Source organism: Polypterus senegalus, chromosome 18 (assembly GCF_016835505.1).
Source record: "Polypterus senegalus isolate Bchr_013 chromosome 18, ASM1683550v1, whole genome shotgun sequence".
Classification (NCBI taxonomy): Eukaryota; Metazoa; Chordata; class Cladistia; order Polypteriformes; family Polypteridae; genus Polypterus; species Polypterus senegalus.
In genome coordinates this window covers 89,311,668-89,338,661 of record NC_053171.1, presented here as the reverse complement: position 1 = coordinate 89,338,661, position 26,994 = coordinate 89,311,668, and the positions used below count along the sequence as shown (strand labels likewise).

Here is a 26,994-nt window from a genome sequence, read left to right as displayed (position 1 = left end):
TATAGTCAATTTGAAATCCCATTTTGAGATCTCATTTCATCTTTTTCCTGGTGGGCTAATATTCACTGTCGCTGTTACTGGACCAAGTGGACCTCCTTACTTCATCCAACTAGAAATTTTCTTTTTCCAAATTGGAGAAAATAAATTTGCCGTGTTATTGACTGTAATTTCTGAGTTTTGTGCTCTTGAAGTCAGCCTTTGATGTTATAAAGCCATTTTCAAAAACTGGAAACCTTTTTTGAATAATCTGCATTTATTATGGACTAGGATTGTCTTTAATTTTGGTCATTTATCATTTTTTAAAGCCTATTAACATAATTAATGTTGGTATTACCTAGGTTACTTAGTCCCCCAATGTATAATACAAAGGAAGAAGTTCAAGTGTGTATATAGCTATTATGTGCAAAAATAGATTATCAATAAAGGTTTCTGTGACAGATCTATCATTTGGATAAATATATGACTTAACCTTGAAGCTGAAGACTTTAGATGTACCATAAAAAAGACTAATTCACTTTTAGGTCTAATGTGTTGAAAAAAATTCTTCAAAAGGAGAGTCCTTCCATTGACTGTAAAGTGCAATAACAGTCTCATTAATTTATATAATTGATAATATGTATCATAATAAATTTTATCTTAAAGCTAAACTACTTAAAATATTTTAGATTACCATACTAAGCAACAGAAAAATGTACTCCACAGTTGTACTCCCCAAAGAATGAAAGTAATTTTAGCCCCATCCAGTGCTATAATCGTAGAATAGATTCCACTGTTTCCGCACATTAAATTGTACATATGTGGTAATCGTGCCCACTAATAGGAGACAGGCAGACAATTACTGAGTAGTTACACCATAAGTACACCACTTTAAGAGGCTCGATGTAAAATGTTGCAGAGACGGATTTTCATCAGCTTGTCAAAATGGTGTGTTTTAGTGCGGCTTAAAGACATGCGAATGGTCATGGCAGTTGTACACAGACAGAAAGTCAGTGTTTCTGGCCCATCATTGCTGGGATTTAGTGAGTTATCTTTGTAAGCACTACAGATGTTTTCTAAAATAGAACAACTCTGGTGCCGTACTTCACGTATCATCTGTTTGCTTCATACACAAAGAACTTGTATTTTTACTGCCCTCTTCAGGTGACTGCACACCTCAGCAGTCCAGTAGAGTGATTTTCATGTATACTGGTATCCAGTTGATGTTCTGAAAGAGTTTAGTGTATCCTGAATTCCAAAGTTTTTTCTTTTTTTAAAAATACATGAAGGAAACTTTACAATATGAAGATAACAGCTCATTTTGAGGAAGAAACTACACAAGTGAAGAAGGAGTGCAAAAAGCTCTTTTGTTTAATTGAATTCTATTCAAAAAGAATATTGTTTTATCATGTTAATTACCCCATTTAGTTTGTAATAATAGTAGAGAAAAAATATTAATCTCATGTGTTCAAGCAGATTAGAGATAACAAAGTTTCTGATAGAACAGGTGTCTATGGTGACCAACAGCAAATTGTATCAAAATATCCATAAAAGAAAATCTCACATTACTTGTTACTTAGAGCATCCATGCAGAAGAAACATGGTCACATGGGAACATGCTCTGGAATTGAAGACAGGACTCTTGACCAATGCATAAGGGGGAAAGGCAGACCTTTGACTGAAATGTGCAATCCCATGGGAATGAGTTTCCCCTGCATACCCCGCTCTGATTTTCCTAAAGTATTTATTTAACAATATTTTAGGAAAAAATGTAGGCATATTTTGCCTGTTATGTGCATACAACTAGACAATTTTATATTGTTTGGTGTGGTTCAGCATCGGTCTACATCAGAAAGTTTGTCATCTCTCAGATATTTTCATTCTTTTGAGATGCCTTAAGCCTAGTCACACGCATTACCTTTTCTCCATGTAATACTGAAATATTGCAAAACAAAGACACCTCAGACAGGTGGCTTCCCACCATGTGGAGTTTCATTTCCATCCATCCATCCATTATCCAACCTGCTATATCCTAACTACAGAGTCATAGGGGTCAGTTAGAGCCAATCCCAGCCAACAGAGGGCACAAGGCAGGAAACAAACCCTGGGTAAGGCGCCACCGCAGTTGATTGCCACCTATTTTTGTAATTTAATTTGATCATAATTGTCCATTACCATGAGCAAACAAAAGGGCTTCAAAAAATCACACCAAGTTGTGTCCATAGCAAAGCTTTCTGGACTAGTGTTGCTCAATAATAAGAGCAAAAATGACCCAGTAATTGAATTCATTGAATCCAAAGTGTTCTCTCTGTTGGCCTCATATCTCTTGCGTCAATCTCTAAACACTTACTGTTCAGTGTTGATTTGCATGTTTTATACAAGAAATTTGTTTTCACACTTTTCCTCTCAATGTGTTGGTTTTTGATCTCATATCTGCTGTGACAATCCAGAAATTCCATTAAAATTAGTTTTTGGGTGTTTTAAACAAAGAAGTTGTTTTCACACTTTTTTGCTTAGGATGAGTTTATTTTTAATCAGCTACTTAAAGAAAAAAAATAATTAGGCACTTGTCTTTGATGTTCATTATTTGTTAATTTTCATCTTTTACCTTTCATTACTGTATATAGAAACAAATATTTTAGCAACAGAAGTTTTATGCGTCTTACTGATACTAGACACACACGGCTTCTGTTCGTACAGAATGAGAACAGAAACACACTGACTGAAAATAGCAGACATTTCCTAGGAAGACCCAGACAGGACTTTCTAGCCACCAGTGACGTTCAAACTCTCCGTATGGGAGCTCCTTCACTTAAGTGAATGGATGGCAGATGGCACACCATTCAGGGGTGATCCCCACCTTGCATTGGCCTGGATTAGTTCATTGTGACCCTGTGCCAGAAAATGGTTGGAAAGTGTGTTACTGAAGGCACACAGTCTGAATTCTTTCACTCTTTAATTCATATCCCTACTGTAGGTGAGCAGACCCCACCTCAAAGAGTGCACATTTGATTTTCATTTCCATTAGTTTTATTAATTCTGCTTTTTAGTTCATGAAATTATCCTCTGAATGAGCATACTTGCTATGCAGTTGGCTTATAATAGGTAGGCCATAACTGTTAAAAGAACTAACTTGATTTTACATAATGAACATCATTCCAAGCTTCTATATAAATACAGTCATATGAAAAAGTTTGGCAACCCCTCTCAGCCCACATAATAATTGACTCTCCTTTCAACAATAAAGATAACAGTGGTATGTCTTTCATTTCCTAGGAATATCTGAGCACTGGGGTGTTTTCCGAAAAAAATTTTTTAGTGAAGCAGTATTTAGTTGTTTGAACTTAAATCAAATGTGAAAAACTGGCTGTGCAAAAGTGTGGGTCCCCTTGTAATTTTGCCGATTTGAATGCTTGTCACTGCTCAATGCTGATTACTTGTGACACCAAATTGGTTGGATGAGCTCGTTAAGCCTTGAACTTCATAGACAGGAGTGTCCAATCATGAGTAGTAAAAGGTATTTAAGGTGGTCAATTACAGGTTGTGCTTCCCTTTGACTCTCCACTGAAGAGTGACAGACAGCATGGGATCCTCAAAGCAACTCTCAAAAGATCTGAAAACAAAGATTGTTCAGTCTCATGGTTTAGGGGAAAACTACAAAAAGTTATCTGAGAGGTTTAAACTGGAAATGGAATCAGGTAATGGAAGGCCACAGGCACAGTTGCTGTTAAACCCAGCAGGTCTGGCAGGCCAAGAAAAATACAGGAGCGGCATATGAGCAGTTTTGTGAGAATGGTTACAGACAACCCACAGATCACCTCCAAAGACCTGCAAGAACATCTCGCTACAGATAGTGTATCTGTACATCGTTCTACAATTCAGAGCAATTTGTACAAAGAACATCTGTATGGCAGGGTGATGAGAAAGAAGCCCTTTCTGCACTCACGCCACAAACTGAGTCGCTTCTTGTAAGCAAATGCTCATTTAGACAAGCCAGATTCATTTTGGAACAAAGTGCCTTGGACTGATGAGACAAAAATGGAGTTATTTGGTCATAACGAAAAGTGCTTTGCATGGCGAAAAAAGAACAGCGCATTTCAAGAAAAACACCTGCTACCTACCGTCAAATGTGGTGGAGGTCCCATCATGCTGTGGGGTGGGCTGTGTGGCTAGTTCAGGGACTGGGTCCCTAGTTAAAGTCGAGGGTCGGATGAATTCAACCCAATATCAGCAAATTCTTCAGGATAATGTTCAACCATCAGTCACAAGATTGAAGTTACGCAGGGGTTGGATATTCCAACAAGACAATGACCCAAAATACAGTTGGAAATCTACAAAGGCATTCATGCAGAGGGAGAAGTACAATGTTCTGGAATGGCCGTCACAGTCCCCTGACTTGAATATCATCGAAAATCTATGGGATGATTTGAAGCAGGCTGTCCGTGTTCGGCAGCCATCAAAGTGAACTGAACTGGAGAGATTTTGTATGAAGAATGGTCAGAAATACCTCCATCCAGAGTCCAGACACTCATCAAAGGCTATAGGACAGCGTCTGGAGGCTCAAAGGAGCAAAAGGAGGCTCAACTAAGTATTGATGTCATATCTCTGTCGGGGTGACCACATTTATGCACCTGTCAAATTTTGTTATGATGCATATTGCATATTTTCTGTTAATCCAATAAACTTAATGTCACTGCTGAAATACGACTGTTTCCATAAGGCATGTCAGATATTAAAATGAAGTTGCTACTTTGAAAGCTCAGCCAATGATACACAAAAATCCAAAGAATTAAGAGGGGTTCCCAAACTTTTTCATATGACTGTATAATAGTCTGTACAATTGGAACATGAGTCGATTATATGACTAGCTCAGGGTCACATAGTGAATCAGTGCTGTTAATATCTAAAATCTTCAATCTTTCCAAGGCAAATTACGATCATTTTTGCCATAAAAAGTGCTTTACATGCACAGTATGAGAGAAATCTATTATGCACGACACAGAACACATATGTAGTTTTACATGCAGTTGTAGTTATGTGATTGAACTGTCTTAGCATCACACATTTATGGCCTTCTAATGAGTAACCTCAGTGTATAATAATGTATAATTGGTACCAGAATCTAGATTCTTTATTAGGCATATGCTGTATTATGATCTCATTATTAAAATCATTATGGCGTCCAGTCCCATACTTTGCCTTATACTAAGCAACAACGTATATCCCAACTGAATACAAAGAAAGTGTCACAGTTATTGCATTGGTCATATAAAGAAATATAAAGATGACCATAACAATTCTGTCATGACCATTAGTTATGATTTAGCACAGTCCACTCACATGGCTACAGATTAGGCCAATTTAATTTAATACCACATTCTATCCTTTTGTATTTAATGTAATGGCATTAATGATGAGCACCACCTCCAAAAGTTTTTTAAACATATCATCAGAGTTTTAATTTTGATAAAGTCTCATGCTTTCTTATTGATGCAGGACTGCAATTTGTTCTCTTTGGCTTATTATTTAAAGTTCTCTTTCACAGTCAGTTGTTCTCACTGCAGGATCTTTTAACCACTTCCGCTCTCATGAATTTATGTCTTTTTTTCTTTTTTTTTTCCAGCTGGCGCTACATATATCTTTGGCAAAGGAGGAGGACTTATAACGTTCACCTGGCCAGCAAATGACCGACCAAGCACTCGTACAGACCGACTAGCAGTTGGCTTTAGTACAAATGTCAAGGATGCAATACTTGCACGGGTGGACAGTGCACCCGGTCTTGGAGACTTTCTTCAGCTGCATATTGTAAGTAAACTGTACAATCGTACAACTCTTTTTATTTTGTTAGATCTTTTTTCTTCTGCTGCCACTTGATAGCATAGATGTTTTAATAGCTAGTTGATGTGAAGTAAAAAGACATGTAAACTGTACAATATGGAGTAGTTTCTGTGCAGCACATGGACGAGATCAGGGCTGAACTATCAATATGTGCTCAGTTTTATCCCTTGACGCTCACAGTTGAAAGTGCAGCTTTATAAAGGAGGTCAATACGAATAAGCACCAGCATGCTGATGTCACATGTTACACAAGATATGTAAGGTATCACCTAGCAAGAAAGGCCATTGCCAGAAATAAGAAGGTGCAAATTTCAGTACACCCTACTGTAGCTGCTGACCTCCATACCTCTACTCTGTTGTCGCGTTGCATTATATGTCAATGATGTTAAGCAATTTGGCTGGTTACACTACGGTTAAGATTAGGGTTATGGGAAGGGTGTTTGACTTAAATAATGATGACTGTTGAGTAAACCAAGTGGCATAAACATTCAATCCAATTAGCCATTTAGCAAAACTCCTGAATTGAGGAGCTACAGTAGTCTGCAGAGGGCTGCAGTTAGACCTTTCCCAAAAATGTACACACAAAATGGTGACAGCTGCCAACATGGTGCCACAATGATGCCACTATTGTGGTAAGTGCACGTGAAATAGTGAAAAGGGTAAGGCTTCTGAAAAACCACACAAAACAGGACAGAACCTTCACTAGCTTGCCCAGATATAACCTCACCAAAGGTGCCAGCCCCTAGCCATCACAGCCTGCAAAGATCCAAAATATACTAAAAATGCCCCAGAATGAAAAGGAACTATAAAAGTTCTTGCTTGGAGACAAATCCAAGAAGAAATCTTTATGAAAGAAGAATTTTATTTAAGTTTCTTAAAGGAAGGACACAAAATTGAACAAGGCAAAAAGCTTTTGCCTAAGAAGGTAAGCCAAGAGCAAACGAGTCACAGTAAACAATAGAGAATCAAAAAACAAAAACAAAAGTGAAGCAAAGATCTCAGGAAAAACAGAAAATCAATACTTACAAAGAAAGGCATCAATGAACCACTGAAGACCCATCTCTCCATGTCACATATAAAGGAAAGGGGGCGGCCCGTCAACAGTGACATCAAAGGTGGCCCCGCCTCTTGGAGTACCACCCACAAAACACAAGGAACACAACCACATTTAAATACTAAATGAACATTACAGTACTAACAAAATACTACATAAAAACATTTAAAATGATTCAAATGTAACAATAAATAAAATACATATACTGTAAGCAAGGAAATAAACCCTAGCTATAACTTAACAATGACCAATACAATGGTAAACTGATACTTTTTGTGATCAAGTTTTTGGTGATTAAAAATGTAAAGATACATTTTAATAGCTTTCAACAAATTTCCAAAAAAAAACCCCAAAACATTCATTAAATAGCAAGAAGAAACAATAACAGAAATATGGCAATACCAAAATCATAAGAAAATATAATAAACAAAGCAAATTGACCTTTCAAAGTGTTACTCCATAAGAAAAAGAAAGAGCAAATGAAGCTATTAAAGGATGTAATAACATAATAGTAACTGATCAAAACAACAAAATTCTATAGGCCAAAGCCTAAATTTTAAATCCAAATGAATCTAGCCAACATAATCACAAAAGAAACTTCAGAAAAACAAAAGTAATTAAAGAAGACCGCTATCAAGAGCCAAGGCCACAGCATGGAAGCTGTAGCAACAAACAATTGAAATAGCTCTCAGATAACTACACTCCCAATAACTGCAGCAGTAAGCGAACATGAGGCCCAGTCGTGGCAGACAAGTAATACAACAAAAAAATAAGGATTAAGGATAAAACAAAATGGAAAGAAAGTATACACATAAAGAAAAATAAAATCTGGTACAATAAATTGCCAAAAAAAAAAAAAAACCTCAAACCAATTCTCTGAATGACAGCTTTACAATGAGCTCTTATGTTTGTAGTGTAGCTAAAGCACTTGATTATCAAGGAGCAAGGCTTATAAATTGCATGTCTCATATCGAGCTTCATTTTTTCTGTAAAACTGAGAGCATGAACATGAACCCAAAACTGTGACTCTGACAGAGTATTTTATGTTGGAATCTTTGAAAATAGGCAAAACTTAATGGACACCAACACTCCACTTAAACAAAAAAATAAATAACATGCTATTTTTATCATATTAGAAAAGAAAGCTTACTGCCTCATCCCATGTCTCCATTTAATGCAATTTGTAAAAGCAGTGCTAATATTTGCAATGCGCCATCTGTTGGAATGTTAAACGCAATGTATTTAGTTACCACATGCATTACAAAAATTCATTCCAATAGATGATGCACTGCAAACATTAATGATGAATACACTGTGGTCTACATTGATTACTTAGATTCCAAGCCACCATAGATGGGTAGCGCAGCTAGTCCCAATATAAAGTAGGTGTGTGTCTATGTGTGAGTGTGAACCCCATCCCAAGTGGATTGAGAAAGTTCAATGGTTGGAAAGTCCTTCTGATATAGAGGAAATACTAATGTTGACTATGCTGAGGTCTACATTGATTACTTAGATTTCAACCCATCTTAGATGGATAGGAAGCACAGCTAGTCCTGGGATAAAGTATGTGTGTGTCTGTCTGCTTGGACTCTGTTACTTGCCATTTGAAATGGGTTTTGTAAAAGCAGTGCTACTGATTGTAATGTGTCATCTGAAGCCACTATATAATGAAATGTATTATTGTTTATTATTATTTTCTGTTGGATTGAAAAATGCAATGCATTTTAATACTACAAATGTTTGTGATGCGCCATGTGTTAGAAAGAAAAATATAAGGAATTTAATAACTACTTCTTTTTCTTTCGGCTGCTCCCGTTACGGGTTGCCACCAGTGCCAGATTTAGGCTTGATAAGGCCCTAAGCTATTTGAGGCATGGGGCCCTTTATAAGTATATATGACAATTGCTCACTTGGACAATTTGTTTTGGGGGCCCCCAAGAAGGCGGGGGACCTAAGCTATGGCTTGTGTAGCTTATACGTAAATCCTGCACTGGTTGCCACAGCGGATCAACTGTCCGCATATTGATTTGGCAAAATTTTACACCGGATGCCCTTACTGATGTAACCCTCCCCATTTATCCAGTTTTGGGACCGGCACACTGGTTTGTACATCCTTTGTGGCTGGGTTAATGAATTAAATTACTACATACATTACAAAATACATTCCAATAGATGGCGTTCTGCAAATATTAATGTTGAATACACTGTGGTCTACATTGATTACTTAGATTTCAACCCATCTTAGATGGATAGGAAGCACAGCTAGTCCTGGGATAAAGTATGTGTGTGTCTGTCTGCTTGGACTCTGTTACTTGCCATTTGAAATGGGTTTTGTAAAAGCAGTGCTACTGATTGTAATGTGTCATCTGAAGCCACTATATAATGAAATGTATTTTTGTTTATTGTTATTTTCTGTTGGATTGAAAAATGGAATGCATTTTAATACTACAAATGTTTGTGATGCGCCATATGTTAGAAAGAAAAATATAATGAATTTAATTACTACTTCTTCTTTCGGTTGCTCCCGTTAGGGGTTGCCACAGCGGATCAACTGTCCGCATATTGATTTTGCACAATTTTACACCAGATGCCCTTCCTGATGTAACCCTCCCCATTTATCCAGGCTTGGGACTGGCACACTGGTTTGTGCATCCTCTGTGGCTGGGTTAATGAATTTAATTACTACATGCATTACAAATATACATTCTAATAGATGGTGTTCTGCAAATATTAATGATGAATACACTGTGGTCTACATTGATTGCTTAGATTCCAAACCACCATAGATGGGCAGTGCAGCTAATCCCAGTATAAAATAGGTGCGTGTCTGTGTGTGAGTATGAACCCCATCCCAAGCGTATTGAGAAGGTTCGATGGATAGAAGTTCCTTCTCATATATCCCACTGTTGAATGTTTGAAATCTCAACTTCCTCCCTCTTATTCTTCTTTGTCCAACCCCTTTTTGCATTTCCCTCATTTGTCCAGGGCTCCCTGTGCTCACTTTTTCCTTTTAGCCTTCACTGAGCCATTGTCCCAGTTAATCAGTTTATTTACTGGATGCACACAAACCTACACATTCCACCACTTCTGACTTTACACTTTACATTCATGACCAACCTGCTGAGATTTCCAAACGATAGAACATTTTTCCGCCTTTTCTTTAGGTTTATGAAAAGATCTGCTTACACTGCATTAAACCTTACACTTTAAATCTTTGGTATCTGGAAATGTGACCTTGACCCTCTCCTTACTTTCTGAAATACTGCCCTTGCCATCTTTTTAGAGACAGACACTCTTCTTGTCTCCCTTCATCTCCAAGCCCTCTCCGCAGCATGTCTTCAGAGTTAGCAATTCTGGCTTTATTATAATCTTAAATAAAAAAGTGTGCCCCCTGTGAATGCCAAAACTTGCCTCAGCAGTGCACGAAGGACAATTGAACAGAACAGTGCCATGTTTTTATAAAAGGAAGAAAAGCTAATAAGAAATTGATGTGGGCTTCAGCACATTACATTTGGGATTTTATATGCAGATTTATATCTGACAGTGTCTTATTGGTCAGTCAGCATTTGAACTTTCGGTTTTACAAAGCAGCTACTGTATATAAGGCAGTGAGTTTTAGTTGGCTGCTTAGGTTGTTATGTTAGGTTGATCATTTATTTCACATCTCCAGAGCTACAGCTTCAAATGAGGAAAGTAATTGTGCAGTGAAGCGTGCACATCTCCATGAATTCTGCCATGTGGAGCTTCTTGTGTTTGTTGGTTCTTTATTGTGAAGAGAAGAGTGCAGCTAATGATTCCACTTTGCTGCCCACAGCGAAGAAAACTATGCTATTGAAAGACCGTGACAGAAAGTAGCATCTGTGTTGGCCAAGCATGACGTTTGAGACATTATCGACAATAATAAGCCTAGAAAAATAGGGGAGTCACACAGAGCAGTAAACACACAAGGGCCAGGGAGAGGGCCTCCAGCGCAATTTGAAAAATGATTTGCTATTGCGACAACTTTTAATTGCAAATGGTTGACAGGTAGATGAATTCACAAAGTGCATTTAGGTCAATAAGAATATTTTTTATTAATTGGTATGATAACAGGCTTTGTTAATGAGTGGTACTTATTAAAAACAATTTACAAAATGTAAAAAAAAGGTGGTGATCAAAAGTGAAATCAAAAAAGAAATCATAAAAAAGATGAACACATATCCAAACGAGTCTCTTCATTTCGTTCATAACTGTTTCTTTTTATTTTCTTTTATTGTCAAGCAACAGGTAGCCTTAACCTGGCAGAATCAGACGCATGAATGGAAATGAACTTGAGCAGAAAATCGATGCTTCACACTGCACACCTACACTCACACACATCAGGCTATTTTAGCGTTGCCAGTTTGCCTGGCACAGAGGATTTTAGATGAGGGAAGAAACCAATGGAGTCATAAATATGGGGACCATATGGAAACTACTGTACATAGTGACTGAGCCAACAACTGAACCCAGGTCTCTGGAGCTGTAAAGTAATAGCAACTTTGGTTCATTAACTCAATAATAAAATGAAACCCTCAAAGTTGATCCTGTGGCCCCATAGCTTTTATTATCTTCATGTTGGCACCCCCCATGCTTATGTGGGCTTTTCTTCAGGTTAGATATACTCAGCAGTTCTCAAACTTTTGTATTCTGCGCCCCCCCCTTTTCTACCTGGAATAATTCTGCGCCCCCTGTATAATATAAGACAGATGAGAATAACCCACGATACAACTAACAAAGGTATGATACTCGTGCAGTGTCGCGGTATCCTATCGTTTTTACTTCCGTAAGATTTGCATGTGTTCGGCCAACTTCGATGAAAAATTTGCAATTTATTTTTTTTTTAAGTGTTTTAATAACTGTTAAAATGCCTTGTGTGGTCTTTGGTAGTAATTCTAATTCCAAAAACAAAGAATACATTATTTATTCTTATTTAATTACTTTTTTATGTAAAGAAACGATTAAATATGTTTTAAATTTTAAAAATCGGCGATACCGATGAAGTCAACCTGCACGAGACAAACGTATTTTCATCTGACAAATATTATACTGGTGTTAGTTGTATCATGGGCGGAACGGTGGCACAGTGGTAGCGCTGCTGCCTCGCAGTTAGGCGACCCGGGTTCGCTTCCCGGGTCCTCCCTGCGTGGAGTTTGCATGTTCTCCCGTGTCTGCGTGGGTTTCCTCCGGGCGCTCCGGTTTCCTCCCACAATCCAAAGACATGCAGGTTAGGTGGATTGGTGATTCTAAATTGGCCCTAGTGTGTGCTTGTTGTGTTTGTGTGTGTCCTGCGGTGGGTTGGCACCCTGCCCTGGATTGGTTCCTGCCTTGTGCCCTGTGTTGGCTGGGATTGGCTCCAACAGACCCTCGTGACCCTGTATTCGGATTCAGCGGGTTAGAAAATGGATGGATGGATAGTTGTATCATGAAAATAACCCAATACGCAGTAAATTATTTAACTCAATTTGGCAATATTGGCTACTCTGCCAAACTTCTTCTGTTTTTACAAATATGGAGGCCACTGTGCTCCAGGGAACACTCAAAGCTTTAGAATTAGAGTTATACCCTTCCCCTAATCTACACCTCACGACAATTGGATCCTTGAGGTCCACAGAGAGGTCCTCAATGTTTGACCTGCCTTACAGCGTGATTTGTGGGACCTTCTATACACAGGTGTGTGCTTTTCTATTCAATGTCAAATCAATTCATTTTGCCACTGGTGGTCTCCAGTCAAATTCCAGACACATCTCAAGGAGAATCAAAGCAAACAGGATGTACCTGAGTACAATCTGGAGTGGATCAGCAAAGGGTCCGAATACTTACATGAATGAGAGATTTCAGGTTTTGATTTCTAGTAAATTGTCAATCCTTTCTGAACACATGAGTTCACTTTGTCATTATTGGTTACTGAGTGAAGAGTGATGGGCAAAAATGACAAATTTATTCTTTAACAATTAAGCCTACAACACGATACAGTGTGCCGAAGGTGAAGAGGCCAGAATATTTTCTGAATCCACTTGTATAAAGAGTAGTCTTGAAAAAATGATTTAATCTTCATTAGATTTCCATGTCCTTGTATAGCATCTAGGCCAGCTTGACCCTCAGTTATTTTATTGGATTATGCAAAATAAATGTAAAGCTCAGATAACATCTAAGACTAAATTTGGTTTTGATTTTTAATAATAATCTTTTTAAAATCAAGCAGAATGATTATAACAATATTACTTCCAAACTAAGCATTTTAAAAAAAGGTTCATAACTGGTTAAAAACAAATTCTAGGAAAAAATGGTGCAATGTTGCACTTATTGTACATCCATGCTTCTGTCCATAATCTTAAATCATTTCACGATCAGTGGCATCAGCACTGGGTATGAGGCAGGAGCTCTCAATAAAATGCCAGGCCAATCACAATTACAGTCATTAATGGTGGAGAAATCTGGTGTCACCAACAAAACCCTGCATATCCAAGGACTGTAGAAGGATGCTGGAATAAACAGAGAGAGTACACCTGAACATTGGGAGAATATGTAGACTCCATACAGAAACTGTTTGCTCTGGGATTTAAATCCTGCACTAACATTTGCACTACAGTAATTCCTCACTATATCGCACTTCGACTTTCGTGGCTTCACTCTATCGCGGATTTTAAATGTAAGCATATCTAAATATATATCACAGATTTTTCCCTGGTTGCGGACAATGGGTCTTTTAATTTATGGTACATGCTTCCTCAATTTGTTTGCCCAGTTGATTTCATACAAGGGACGCTATTGGCAGATGGCTGAGAAGCTACCCAATCAGAGAATGTATTACATATTAACTAAAACTCCTCAATGATATACGATATGCTTCCCGCGTGGTGCTTGATTGTTTGCTTTTCTCTCTCTCTGACATTCTCTGCGCCTGACGGAGGGGGTGTGAGCACAGGGGCTGTTTCCACAGAGGCTGTTTGCTTAGAAGATACGGACGCTCCTCTAAAAAATGCCGCCTTATCGCGGTGCTTCGGCATACTTAAAAGCCCAAAAGCACGTATTGATTTTTTGATTGTTTGCTTTTCACTCTCTCTCTCTCTGACATTCTCTGCTCCTGACGGCGCTCATTTGAAGAGAAGATATGTTTGCATTCTTTTAATTGTGAGAAAGAACTGCCATCTCTGTCTTGTCATGGAGCACAGTTTAAACTTTTGACTAAAGGGTGTTATTTCATGTCTAGAGGGCTCTAATAATGTTAACAGTGTGGGAGAGTTTATAAGGGCTTAAAATATATAAAAATAACCATACAAACATATGGTTTCTACTTCGCGGATTTTTATCTATTCTGGAATGCAACCCCCGCGATCGAGGAGGGATTACTGTATTGTGCGGCATGCACACAAGTTTGTAACTGAAGCAAAATCTTCATCAGTCAGTATACTGCTGCTGGATTATGTGAATTTCCCCTTGGGATTAATAAAGTATCTATCTATCTATCTATCTATCTATCTATCTATCTATCTATCTATCTATCTATCTATTATGCTGAAATTTTGAATCTTTCCCTCTCGTTGATCATAGTGTAGCCATACCACCTCCACTTCAGAGCAGGTGGTCCACCTGAAGCTAAGTCCTGCCCAGTTCCTGGATGGGAAACCAACAAGAAAAGGTTTAGGTTGCTACTGGAAGACCTGTTGGTGAAGCCAGCTTGGGCTTACACCCTGGTCTGTGTGTTGAACCCAATGCCACTATCTGGTGACAGGGACACTCTGCTGTAGAAAACTCGTGCCATCTTTTGGATGAGAAGTAAAAACCTGAGATGTCCTCCCTCATAAAAGAGCCCTGGGGGAATTTTTTGAAAAAAGTAGGGTGTATTCCAATGTCTTGGCTAAAATGCCCACCACAGAATGCATACTGCAAAACATGGGCATTACATCAGATGTTTGGTCTTTTCAAGATAGACTCTGGCTAACCACGACATACAAATTAATACATTTGACTTATAAGGCCTTTGCATTGTAACCACTAATACAAGTTTTTACATAAAATAGTTTAACTTAGGGCGGCACGGTGGCGCAGTGGTAGCGTTGCTGCCTCGCAGTTAGGAGGCCCAGGTTCACTTCCCGGGTCCTCCCGGCGTGGAGTTTGCAATTTCTCCCTGTGTCTGCGTGGGTTTCCTCCGGGCGCTCCGGTTTCCTCCCACAATCCAAAGACATGCAGGTTAGGTGGATTGGCGATTCTAAATTGGCCCTAGTGTGTGCTTGGTGTGTCCTGCGGTGGGTTGGCACCCTGCCCAGGATTGGTTCCTGCCTTGTGCCCTGTGTTGGCTGGGATTGGCTCCAGCAGACCCCCGTGACCCTGTATTCGGATTCAGTGGGTTAGAAAATGGATGGATGGATAGTTTGACTGATCATACAGGAGCCTGACTGTAAGATTTAGAGTCCTGGGATTTTCAGGCCTGTTAGTTGCTCCATGTAAAATACAGCGGCTGAAATGTATATATCAGGTGTCAGTAGCGGACTGAAAAGTTACCAGCAAAAGAAAGGCTTCACCACTAAATAGCTTATGTTAAATACTAACTCACAAAAAAACCTTCCTCATAGTTGCTACTTGTTTGAAACTCGTCATCCATTTTTTATAGCATAATTATCCCCTTCCATCTCTAAAGTTAGACCAATACGTTTCCAGAAGATATTAGAAATGATTTGGGCGATCAGAACAGGGAGATAACTGCGTAAAGGTTTCTTGGGAACACAGTGATAGCACCTTTATGACAATGGTATCTTGTGTAGCAGAAGCCGTTTCAAAAGGTTTAATCTCTTTTTTTTTTGTGTGCTTCTATTGGATGGCAGTTAACAATATCCTCTGCTTTAACAAAAAGCTCCCAGGCACTAAAAGATAACTGCTTGCCACGAGTATAAAATGAAGAGTACATTTTAATTTTTAAATCAAGAGAACAATCCTTCTAGATTCATTTGCAGACAGTTCAGTTTATTGCAGATCTAATTCGGGCGACAGCATTTCCTCTTCAGTTGTTTCTGCGGCAAAGCAAGTGCATTAATGTGCTGAGTTTCAGGTCCTAATACATTTTTCAATAGGAAACACAAAGTGAATCTTTAAAAACTTGTCTTGAGCATGTTAACACGTTGACTTCCACAGCACAGTAATAAGCACATTGGATCCTGATGGCAATGTTAAATCAGGGTGTAATTTTAATAAATGCATTTGGTTATTCTGCAGTGGGCTGGCATCCTGCACGGGGTTTGTCTCCTGCCTTGCGCCCTGTGTTGGCTGGAATTGGCTCCAGCAGACCCCCGTGACCCTGTAGTTAGGATATATCGGGTTGGATAATGGATGGATGGATTTGGTTATTGAGCAGAACTCAGAATAAAAAATGTATTTCCTCTAAACTTAAGTTAACTAGTAGTTGGCACATGGAGCAGAAAATACTTCCAACTTGTAGTTAGCAGTCAACATTTTAATGTTCTAGCGGGGAGGCATGCTTATGGGCTGACATCAGGGTCTACGGGCGGCACGGTGAAGCAGTGAGTAGCGCTGCTGCCTCGCAGTTAGGAGACCAGGGTTCGCTTCCCGGGGTCCTGCCTGTGTGGAGTTTGCATGTCCTCCCCGTGTCTGCGTGGGTTCATCTGGCTACTCCGGTTTCCTCCCACAGTCCCAAATCATGCAGTTTGGCAATTCTAAATTGTGCTTGGTGTGTGTGCGCCCCGCCCGGGGTTTGTTTCCTGCCTTGCACCCTGTGTTGGCTGGGATTCGCTCCAGCAGACCCCTGTAACCCTGTAGTTAGGATACAGCGGGTTGGATAATGGATGGATGGATGAATCAGGGTCTACAGCAGTGTTTCTCAACCTTTAAGTATTTGCGACCCGAGTTTTCATAACAGTTTTAATCGCACCCCCCTAACGTTTTTTTGAAAGGAGCCCACTAATACCAATTTGTTCTTTTTTAATTAATGATATATCATAGATGCATATTTTATTATTCCTACTTAACTTTTATCAACATTTATCTAACTCTATATTTATTTTTCTAGTATCAGAATGTAGTTTAAGTTCATTTGTTCTGGTTTCAATAAATGTATTTTTCATATTTTTGATTCTTGTTTTGTTTTTTTCACATCTTTGCGTCCCTCTTTTTGTTATTTCACACCCCCGTAGGAGGGCCCGGCCCACAGGTTGAGAACCACTGTACTACAGAATTCAGGTGTCACTCCATTAAACGTGTAGGGAATAGGAGGTAAAACATAAGAGAATAAAGTACAGAAAATACACTCACCTAAAGGATTCTTAGGAACACCATACTAATACTTCGCCTTCAGAACTGCCTTCATTCTACGTGGCATTGATTCAACAAGGTGCTGAAAGCATTCTTTAGAAATGTTGGTCCATATTGATAGGATAGCATCTTGCAGTTGATGGAGATTTGTGGGATGCACATCCAGGGCACGAAGCTCCCGTTCCACCACATCCCAAAGATGCTCTATTGGGTTGAGATCTGGTGACTGTGGGGGCCATTTTAGTACAGTGAACTCATTGTCATGTTCAAGAAACCAATTTGAAATGATTCGAGCTTTGTGACATGGTGCATTATCCTGCTGGAAGTAGCCATCAGAGGATGGGTACATGGTGGTCATGAAGGGATGGACATGGTCAGAAACAATGCTCAGGTAGCCCGTGGCATTTAAACAATGCCCAATTGGCACTAAGGGGCCTAAAGTGTGCCAAGAAAACATTTCCCAACACCATTACACCACCACCACCAGCCTGCACAGTGGTAACAAGGCATGATGGATCCATGTTCTCATTCTGTTTCCGCCAAATTCTGACTCGACCATTTGAATGTCTCAACAGAAATCGAGACTCATCAGACCAGGCGACATTTTTCCAGTCTTCAACTGTCCAATTTTGGTGAGCTCGTGCAAATTGTAGCCTCTTTTTCCTCTTTGTGGTGGAGATGAGTGGTACCCGGTGGGGTCTTCTGCTGTTGTAGCCCATCCGCCTCAAGGTTGTGCGTGTTGTGGCTTCACAAATGCTTTGCTGCATACCTCGGTTGTAATGAGTGGTTATTTCAGTCAAAGTTGCTCTTCTATCAGCTTGAATCAGTCGGCCCATTCTCCTCTGACTTCCAGCATCAACAAGGCATTTTCGCCCACAGGACTGCCGCATACTGGATGTTTTTCCCTTTTCACACCATTCTTTGTAAAACCTAGAAATGGCTGTGCGTGAAAATCCCAGTAAACTGAGCAGATTGTGAAATACTCAGAGCGGCCCGTCTGGCACCAACAACCATGCCACGCTCAAAATTGCTTAAATCACCTTTCTTTGCCATTCTGACATTCAGTTTGGAGTTCAGGAGATTGTCTTGACCAGGACCACACCCCTAAATGCATTGAAGCAACTGCCATGTGATTGGTTGATTAGATAATTGCGTTAATGAGAAATTGAACAGGTGTTCCTAATAATCCTTTAGGTGGGTGTATGTTCACGTCAAGTTATGAATGAAGCCGCAAGGAGCTCACCATTTCCTGCCACATAATCCCTCAGTGGGCCGGTGGTAAGCATAGGTGTATCCATATTTTACAATTCACCGCATGTTTGAAACATTGTGCTTTGGATTTGAAGAACACTATGACACCCACTATTAACGATGAAGGTCTCATGTCTTTTTCAGATGTTTAATAGCAGGTCTTTAAAACAGAAGCTTTACAGGCTTGCTGGAGAACAGCTACTTGTCACATTGGTAAGGTCTTGTTATGTAGCAGTAGCTGGCAGTGCCTAGTTTAGAGTTTAGCTGGTGCGTTGTAAATCTCATTCATACTAAACAAAATGTTTGACAAGGAACCATAATTAACTGAGAGATTCACCTTAATAGCCCCATTTTGAAGTGTTCCCCCCTTCAATTGTAGCATTATATCGTAATGTTAACAAGGCAAGCTGCAAAACCTAGAGGCTAAGAGATCGACAAAGGAGCCACAAAGCCGCAGGTCCCGATGCCAGCTGTGATTTGTTGAGTGAACCTGAGCTGCTTACCTGCTAACATTTCTATTGTTCGAATATTCATATGCGAATGTTACACATTAGTTTTGCCCAGGGTGAAAAGTGCAGGTTGATTAGCAGAGGATGTAAAGCTTTGGAAAGTTGTTTATTAAAAGGCATTTATTGAGATCATTTGGGTGAATTACTATGAAAGCAGTGTGGTAGAGATGCTGCTGCCGCTGCATCCTGGATCTAGTGTCGTAGCAGAGGCGGCCTTTGGGGGTGGCGACCAGGGCAATTGGCCCAGACCCCGCGCTTGAGGGGGACCCCGCGATAGGAGATTCTTTTGTCCCCGTCAGCTCATCATACAAATATGCGGGGCCTCTGCAAGACATTCAAATCCGTTATAGACTGAAATACGGTACGTGGTGGATTTCTACGTAATGTAATCGAACGGCCAATGGTACCTACATAAGGCACCATGTTTTTTAACAATAAGGAGGCGTACAGCATTAGAGGCGGACAAGCCCGTGAGCATGATGGTACGGTATATAGCCTACACTTATGGCTCTCGGCCTCGCATATGACAAGGCCCTGCGTACTCCTAAGGCCGCCTCTGGTCGTAGTCTCACAGCAAGCATTGTGGAAGTTTCAGATTCCATCATGAAAACACAGGGTTTTGGTTTCTTTTTCACCAGTTACTCCGATTTTACATCTTAAACACCACTGTGTTTGGTTAACTGCTAGCTGTAGATTGTCCCGGCAACATTTTAGGTTAGGTACTCCAAAATACATTTATTACTCGTTTATGTAACAAAGGCTTTTTTAAGGTCTTCACAACACTTACAGTATATAGATGGGTTATCCTCCAGGATAAGCAACACAACATCACATCCAGGCAATGTAGCCTCGATATGGCAATGTCTAGAGAAAAGACATAAAAAAAATCAACCTACTTAACTATCGAAAACAGAATGAAAATAAAAAGACGAACATAAGCCATTCTTTTTGTTTCTCAGTCTGACTCCATGTACCAAAACATCATGTCATTTTCCTCAAGTGTCGATAAGCCTGCCAACTATAACAGTGTAGACATAATAACTAAAAAGAGCAAATGAAAACTAATAGATACCAAGAAAGTTATGTACAGTATATATGCTTTGGTGTACAGGGCCATCTATGAAACGCTGTTTATTTGTTAGTGGGCTGGGCACATTAAATGCTATAAAATAAACCAGAAAGCAAAACTATAGACTGGAAATAAAACAGGATACAATATTTTTAAGAGTTTATAAGCATACTATTAAATGTAACTTTGATGGTATGGTAAAATATTTATAATGCAAGAAGAAAACTGGAGAAAAAACAAAAGATGAACGAGACTTTTTTTTTATTATTAAAAAAAAAAAACAACCTTTTTAATGATTTGTAAATCTAAAAAGAAGTTCCGTTAATGATTCTTTCTCTGGCATGTTTTACTGCTTTGTTTTTCCCTTATGCATTTATTTTTTTGTTCACAGTCTATGTACATCTCCGGGCATCTCTGTTAAATATTTATTTTTCTAGAGAGAGAAAAGTGCAAAACTTCGTCAGACTACCATACCAGGATACGATGTTTCAGGCCTTTCTTATTTATGATTTGAACAGTATGTGGTATTGAATGTGTTAATTTCAAAAACGATCTTCCGGCAGAAGAGTTCATTCTTATTGCCTTGCATGCATGATAGTTAAAGAAACAGCGAGTCACAGCATGACCCGGGCTTCAGTCCTTTTAGTTGCGGCCTTTAATGCACACTCAACAATTTTTCATTGCATCCTTTTCTCATTAAAACCCAACAGATCAATTCAAAATGTAAAGCTGTGCAAATATCGATGACCTTTTATTGTCCATTAACATTGTACCAAGTAACTTCCACTAATTGAAAAAGACAAAACAGTGATCAAGACCTTAAGGGGTTCGATTCAAAGTAATGACCATGACAAAGTCGTCCACCTGGTCTGATGCATCATTCCCTTAAAGAGGAGGAACCCCAAAGTTGGCCGTGGTGTTCGTCTGCAGCTTCTATGACAACAACTCTCAGAACCCATTTTTCCTTTTCAGTTTCAACTTTATTTCCTGCCAACATGTTTATGGCATAACGTGGTCATCTAATAAATAATTCAACAATACTCATAATAGATGCAGGCTCTGTAATTAACCTGCTATTTAAAAAGACAAAAAGACATTTCTAGGTTATGCGCTTTCATCTGCATCTTTTCTATTCATAAATATATTATGAAGTCATTTCTTTATTTTATTTTTGTTCTCATTACAACTGAAAATAGAATTTGAGTTAAAAAAAAGTTATAAATGATTAAAATGTAATGTTGGGATCCTAAGGTTTGTTTCACTGAAGCTGAACAGTATTCAGAAATATAATTTATCTTAAAATATGAGCATTTTTTACTAAAATACATCAACTGAAATAAAATCCATGATGGGATAGTGGATAACGCGGCTGCCTAATTAATCCTGGACATTGATTTTGAGCCTGGTCACTCTCTCTGTGGATGTGTGTGGTTTTTTTTTTTTCTCCGAGTACCTCGGATTTCTTCCCACATCACCAAGGATGTCTATGTAAGGTTAACTGGCAGCTCTAAAATAGCCTAAGACTGAGTGTGGATATGGATATGGGTTAGTGGGACCTTAGAAGGACTGGTGCCCCATCGGGCTTTTGGTCACTGTCTTGAGTCTGGTACTGCTGAGATACACACTTGTCCCATGTGACTGTGAATTGGATTAAGTAGATTTGACAATGTTATGTAATATTATTATAAACATTTAAGTTTAAGGCAAAATGCTTTTGCACTAGGGCAGCAGGGTGGCGCAGTGGGTAGCGCTACTGCCTCACAGTTCACTTCCGGGGTCCTCCATGCATGGAGTTTGCTTGTTCTCCCCGTGTCTGCGTGGGTTTCCTCCCACAGTCTAAAGACATGCAGGTTAGGTGCACTGGCGATCCTAAATTGTCCTTGGTGTGTGTGTGTGTGTGTGTGCCCTGCAGTGGGTTGGCGTCCTGCGCGGGGTTTGTTTCCTGCCTTGTGCCCTGTGATGGCTGAGATTGGCTCCAGCAGACTCCCATGAACCTGTAGTTAGGATATAGCAGGTTGCACTATCCAATCATAAAGAACTTAAATTAAATTAAAAAAAAAAAGAAATTAATAAAACCAGTATATTTGTTCAGGGACCAAATTAAAAATATATATATTTATTATCACCGGGTGGACAGAATTGCACGAGGCTCTTTGAAATGTTGGGGTACTAACCTGGTGTCCCTGTTGAACAGGCACAAAATAGAAACCAACATTGTTCTTGATGGCACCAGTAATAGAAATCGCAGAATGTCAGCCTTTTCAACAGAACAATGTTTGTCATTATGGAGGTTTGGGAATGCTTAGATAAACTGTTATGTATATGTGAGATATATACAGATAATAAAGCTCCTTCTCAGTCTCCCTAAACTGGACTTTAGGCACAGGTAGAGTTTACCTGATTTCAGCACCACTGTTGGGATGGATCATTTTCTTTGCAAATAATTTTGTTTGCCCTGGTCCAACATCACTTGGTATAGATGCCCTCAAAGTTAGGGAGTGCACACCCAGTGATGCTTTCAGCTGATCGCACCACTCTCTGTAGAGCCTTATGGTTCTGCTGCATGCTGTTCCCAAACAAGGCCGTAATACTTTATGTCAGGATACATTAAATGGTGGATGTGTTGAAGTTCTTTAGTAATTGGGAGGGCTGCTTGAAACCCAGAGGTGTCTGAGGCAGTAAAGACATTGTGACTTCTTTACTAAAGTGTCAGTGTGTTTGTTAGGTTCTCTATAATATGGACACCAAGGTAACTGCAACTGCCCACCCTATCTACCTGTCTGCAGTTAATACTGAGGGGCAGTAGATAGATAGATAGATAGATAGATAGATAGATAGATAAGACACTATTAGATGTGGTTGCTGTGTGATCAGCAATCTTGGCAAAAGTGTTAGAGTGATGTGCAGCTGTATAGTTATATATGTAGATGGAATACAGCAGAGGGCCCAGAACACAGCCCTGTGGAGCCCCTGTGTTGTGGGTGAGAAATGATGAAGTCCCTGGTCATCTGCCACAACAGTTTTCATCTGTGTCCCGGGGCTTTTGTTGAAAAACTAATTTTAAAACCACAGCTGGAGTCCATCATACTTCAACAATGTCACCACTTACCCTCTACTTGCTTAAACTAAAATAGTTCAACTCCTTCAGTATTTCCTCATAACTCCCGATGAGCAATGATTATATTTCTCTGGACTTTCTCTAGTGCTGTAATATAGAGACCAAAATTGCATACCGTTTCAGAGGAGGCCTGAAAACATTCCTGCACCTTTCACTGAACTATGTCACATATTTAAGTACATCTTAGGTCTTAGCACATATTCACATTTCATCCTTGCACATGAGCTATTATATTACCCTACATTTGGTCATGACTGACCATTCTTTCACTTTCTAACCTGCTTAACTGAGTGATTCACCTACTTGTCTCCAACTCCTGAAGAAGCATACTTTTTGCATCACAGTAATATTCTGTTAATTTTTATCATTGTCACACACAACAGATAGATAGACAGACAGACAGACAGACAGACAGACAGACAGACAGACAGATAGATAGATAGATAGATAGATAGATAGATAGATAGATAGATAGATAGATAGATAGATACTTTATTAATCCCAAGGGGAAATTGACAAGTGCCTTTGCTATTTTTTTCTAAAGTCCACAATCAGCTTTGTCTTGCTGACATTCAGGAATAGGCTATTGTCCTAACACCAGTGTGACAAACTCTCTTCTTCATCCAGGAAAGCCTGCTCAATTGTTTTTAGATATCAGGGCTACCATAGCTGTGTCATCAGCAATCTTGGCAAAGGTGTTAGAGTGATGTGCAGCTTTGTAGTCATATATGTAGATGGAGTACAGCAGAGGACCCAGAACACAGCCATGTGGAGCCCCTGTGTTGTGGGTGAGAAATGATGTAGTGTAGCCCTGTTTAATGTCTGAAAGTAAAAAAAAAAATCAATCAAATTATAATACAGCAAAAATAGGGAATTTTTGTGTATCTCCACTAAGATATAAGTCCCTAGTTCCCTGGTGGTCTGATCCCTTGGTTAGCTGGTTTCAGACTGAATGCTAACGTCTGGTCTTATGGCCATGCGAGCAAAAGAGTCACAGGTGTTCCTCCTGATGTTAAGTCAGATGTCTTCTGGTGGATCATCCTCCATTTTAAATGTGAAACTGGAAGAGTGGTTAGTTCTTGTACTACACCACTAACCTCCTTGGTATTAACCCTGAGCGTGACTTGGGCTCAGAATTCTATGTAATTATATTGATTTCAACGTTGATTTTATGTTCACTGTCAAGTCCAGATTACACACATGAAAAAGGCTAAGTTTTATAATAATAATAAACTACTTCTTACCCCATTTATCAAGTGTAGAGTAGTGGAGAGCTGAAGGCTAGAGTCTGTCCTGGCAGTGTCAGGTTCAAGGCTAAATATCAGCTCATTGCTGGGCACACTCACTAATACCATCTTTATTTGGAGGTGCCAGTCAACTTCATATGGTTGTCTTTGCATTGTGAGAGTGCCAGCTGCTATGGAAGGAAAGTAAAAAGTGAAACTAATAGGAAAAAGGTGTTTCTGTTCTATTTGTTAAAACTGAAACAACAGCAATATGGGTAAACCAAGGGTTGATGCAGGTGCCCTCCATGTTGTCACAGTGTTCATGTAAGTTTTTTCTTTGGTTATTTGTTTTCTACCCACATCTCAATGGTGGACGTATATTGCTAATTAATGACTCTGATCATCCCATGGCATTAGTGAATTTGCCATGTGTTGGGCTAGCGTGCTGTCAAGAGGTGCCGCCTCTAACCTTATATCTAATGCTGCCATCTGTGCAACCCTGTAACGGAAACAGCAGGTTCAAATAATGGATTAATAGTTGGAGAGCAACTGAAGATGGCTCACAAGTGGATCACTGTTTAATACAGTCCTGCTTCTCTATAGCACATCTTTGACTGTGCTTCCCAAGCTTTTGAATGCCTTCAGAAGGAAATCTTTCACTTGGGCAATAAACCGTGTGTGCCCTGTAGGCACATGAGAAGAGCAGATGTAGGTGGGCACCCAGATTGCATTTTGTCAGTGATGCTTATTCAGCCATTACAGATGATGTCATGCCGTGATGTTGCTGCAGCAGTACTCTGCCACGCAAGGTGTGAAATACTTGGCAGGTTCGAATGTCATTGTTTATAAGGGCTAGAGGCAGAAGAATGTTCAGCACATTATCAAAGACATGCCTGTACTCAAGAAAGATATGACATTATGAAATGGAATCTGCAGAGTTATGGTAGAGAAGACAATGGTTAGCCTTTTGGTATGACATTCAGTAAGAGCAACTAAATTATTGGATCTGGAGCAATGCATAGAGCAATGTGTAGCTCTTTAAAATCAATATGCTTTGTGATTGAGACACCGGCTGATGAGGGCCTCCCCTGCCATCTGCAATCATCAGCTACAAGCCCTCTGTGAATCAACTATGAAATCCATCTTGTAGTCATGCTTTACAGGCAGAGATTTCTGTTGCACCACACTGACTGCTGCCCCAGCACCTTAGAGACAATCTGCTATTGTACAGTTCATAGACTTTAATTAATCAAGTAATTATCAGTCCATTAAATCACTCAATCCAGCCAGTTGATTCAATGCACCATACAAACTCCATAGTGCCGATGAGTCCTGGCAGAAATCTTGTAGACTGGTACGAGTGTTTTTATGCCAGCAGAGAAGGGCAGGGCCACGTAACAGTGCTTCTAGTTTCAATAAAATACGCATTTTATTGCAATGTTTTTCTTTAAATAGTGATAATTAAGTGAGTGTAAGACAAGGCATTTTGAAATTCATCTTGCATTAAACACAAGCATTAATAATGCATTAGCTAGCGTGTGGTCGGATGTATTAATGTGAATCCGAGTAGTGGGATGCTGTTTATTATAGTAAATAATTTAATAACAAAGGTGTGGCTTATTTTATCACCTTCACTCCTTGCAACTGAAAATGTCCTGTGAGTTATTAAAATGTAAGAAATAGGACTGCACAACATGTATGCTACTCAACTAGATTTCAAGGCTGGGCTAGACTGTTCTTTCAATGACTTTTCCCCTACTGGCAATATTAAGCAAGGTTGTAATGCTCCTGTTCCATATGTTGTCTCCTTTTGATAGTAAAAATATCAGAAAGTCTTGGAAGAGAATGGTGAATAGTTAGTGCCAGTGTAAAATGTATGTTGTTGTGCTAGAAGTAATACAATAGGACATTTCTTATGTGTAATAACTAGCGCTTCAGGCTTTCAGCCTCTCAGCTCCAGAACACTGAATCCAACTTCCAGGCACGTCTCTATCTGTGTGAGGCCGGTGCATTCTGTCCACTCCCATGTTCTGTTAGTGTTCTCCAGGTTATTTTGTTTTGCCCTTCTTTCAGAAATATGCAGATTGGTGTATCTAAACTGGCCTGGTATGAGTATGAATGCCCAGCGATCAACTGCCAGGTACCTATTGCTAATGGGAGAGATGTCAGCCTCACTTAACCTTGTAATAGAAGAAGTAAATTTAGAAAAATAGTGACTGAATGAATATCTTGTTCTTTCAAAATTCATTTAAAAAGCTGTATAAGGTACTACCTAATAAATGCAAAGGCAGATTCATTGAGCATTTTGTTGTGTTGTGACAGTTTCAAACTACATGACAGAGTCCCAAGAAATAATAATATAAATAAAATAAATAATACAAAACAATGTGTTAGACTGATGCCCTGTCTTGAGCACTCTTGCTCTCAGTAGGGAGGGCTGCAGGCTCTTTTGGCAGCATCATGTGAAAGATGAATACCTGCCTGCTTCACATTTAATTACTGTATATTAGTATATATATATATTTTTTTAAATCCATGTTTTTGGGATATGAAAGAAAAAGTACCTGGATAAAACACATCTAGACATGAAGGGAACATTTAAACTCCCATGAGCAGTGTTTGGGCAGGAGATCTGATCAAGGTTCCTGCACCTACCATATAGCACTCAAT

The 26,994-nt window shown here is 39.4% G+C and overlaps 1 protein-coding gene across 16 annotated transcripts in view; it reads left to right on the top strand.

Moving 5' to 3' along the window:
- nrxn3a (neurexin 3a) overlaps positions 1–26,994 on the top strand; it is a 1,597,612-nt gene that overhangs the window by 1,166,305 nt on the left and 404,313 nt on the right. For all 16 annotated transcript variants that reach the window (XR_005631328.1, XR_005631327.1, XR_005631329.1 and 13 more), the window contains one exon: positions 5,600–5,781. Coding sequence is in view for 13 of the 16 variants with exons in the window: in XM_039741969.1 (XP_039597903.1) it covers positions 5,600–5,781 (182 nt within the window). In the remaining 3 variants the exon portion in view is untranslated. The remainder of the gene's footprint in view (positions 1–5,599; positions 5,782–26,994) is intronic.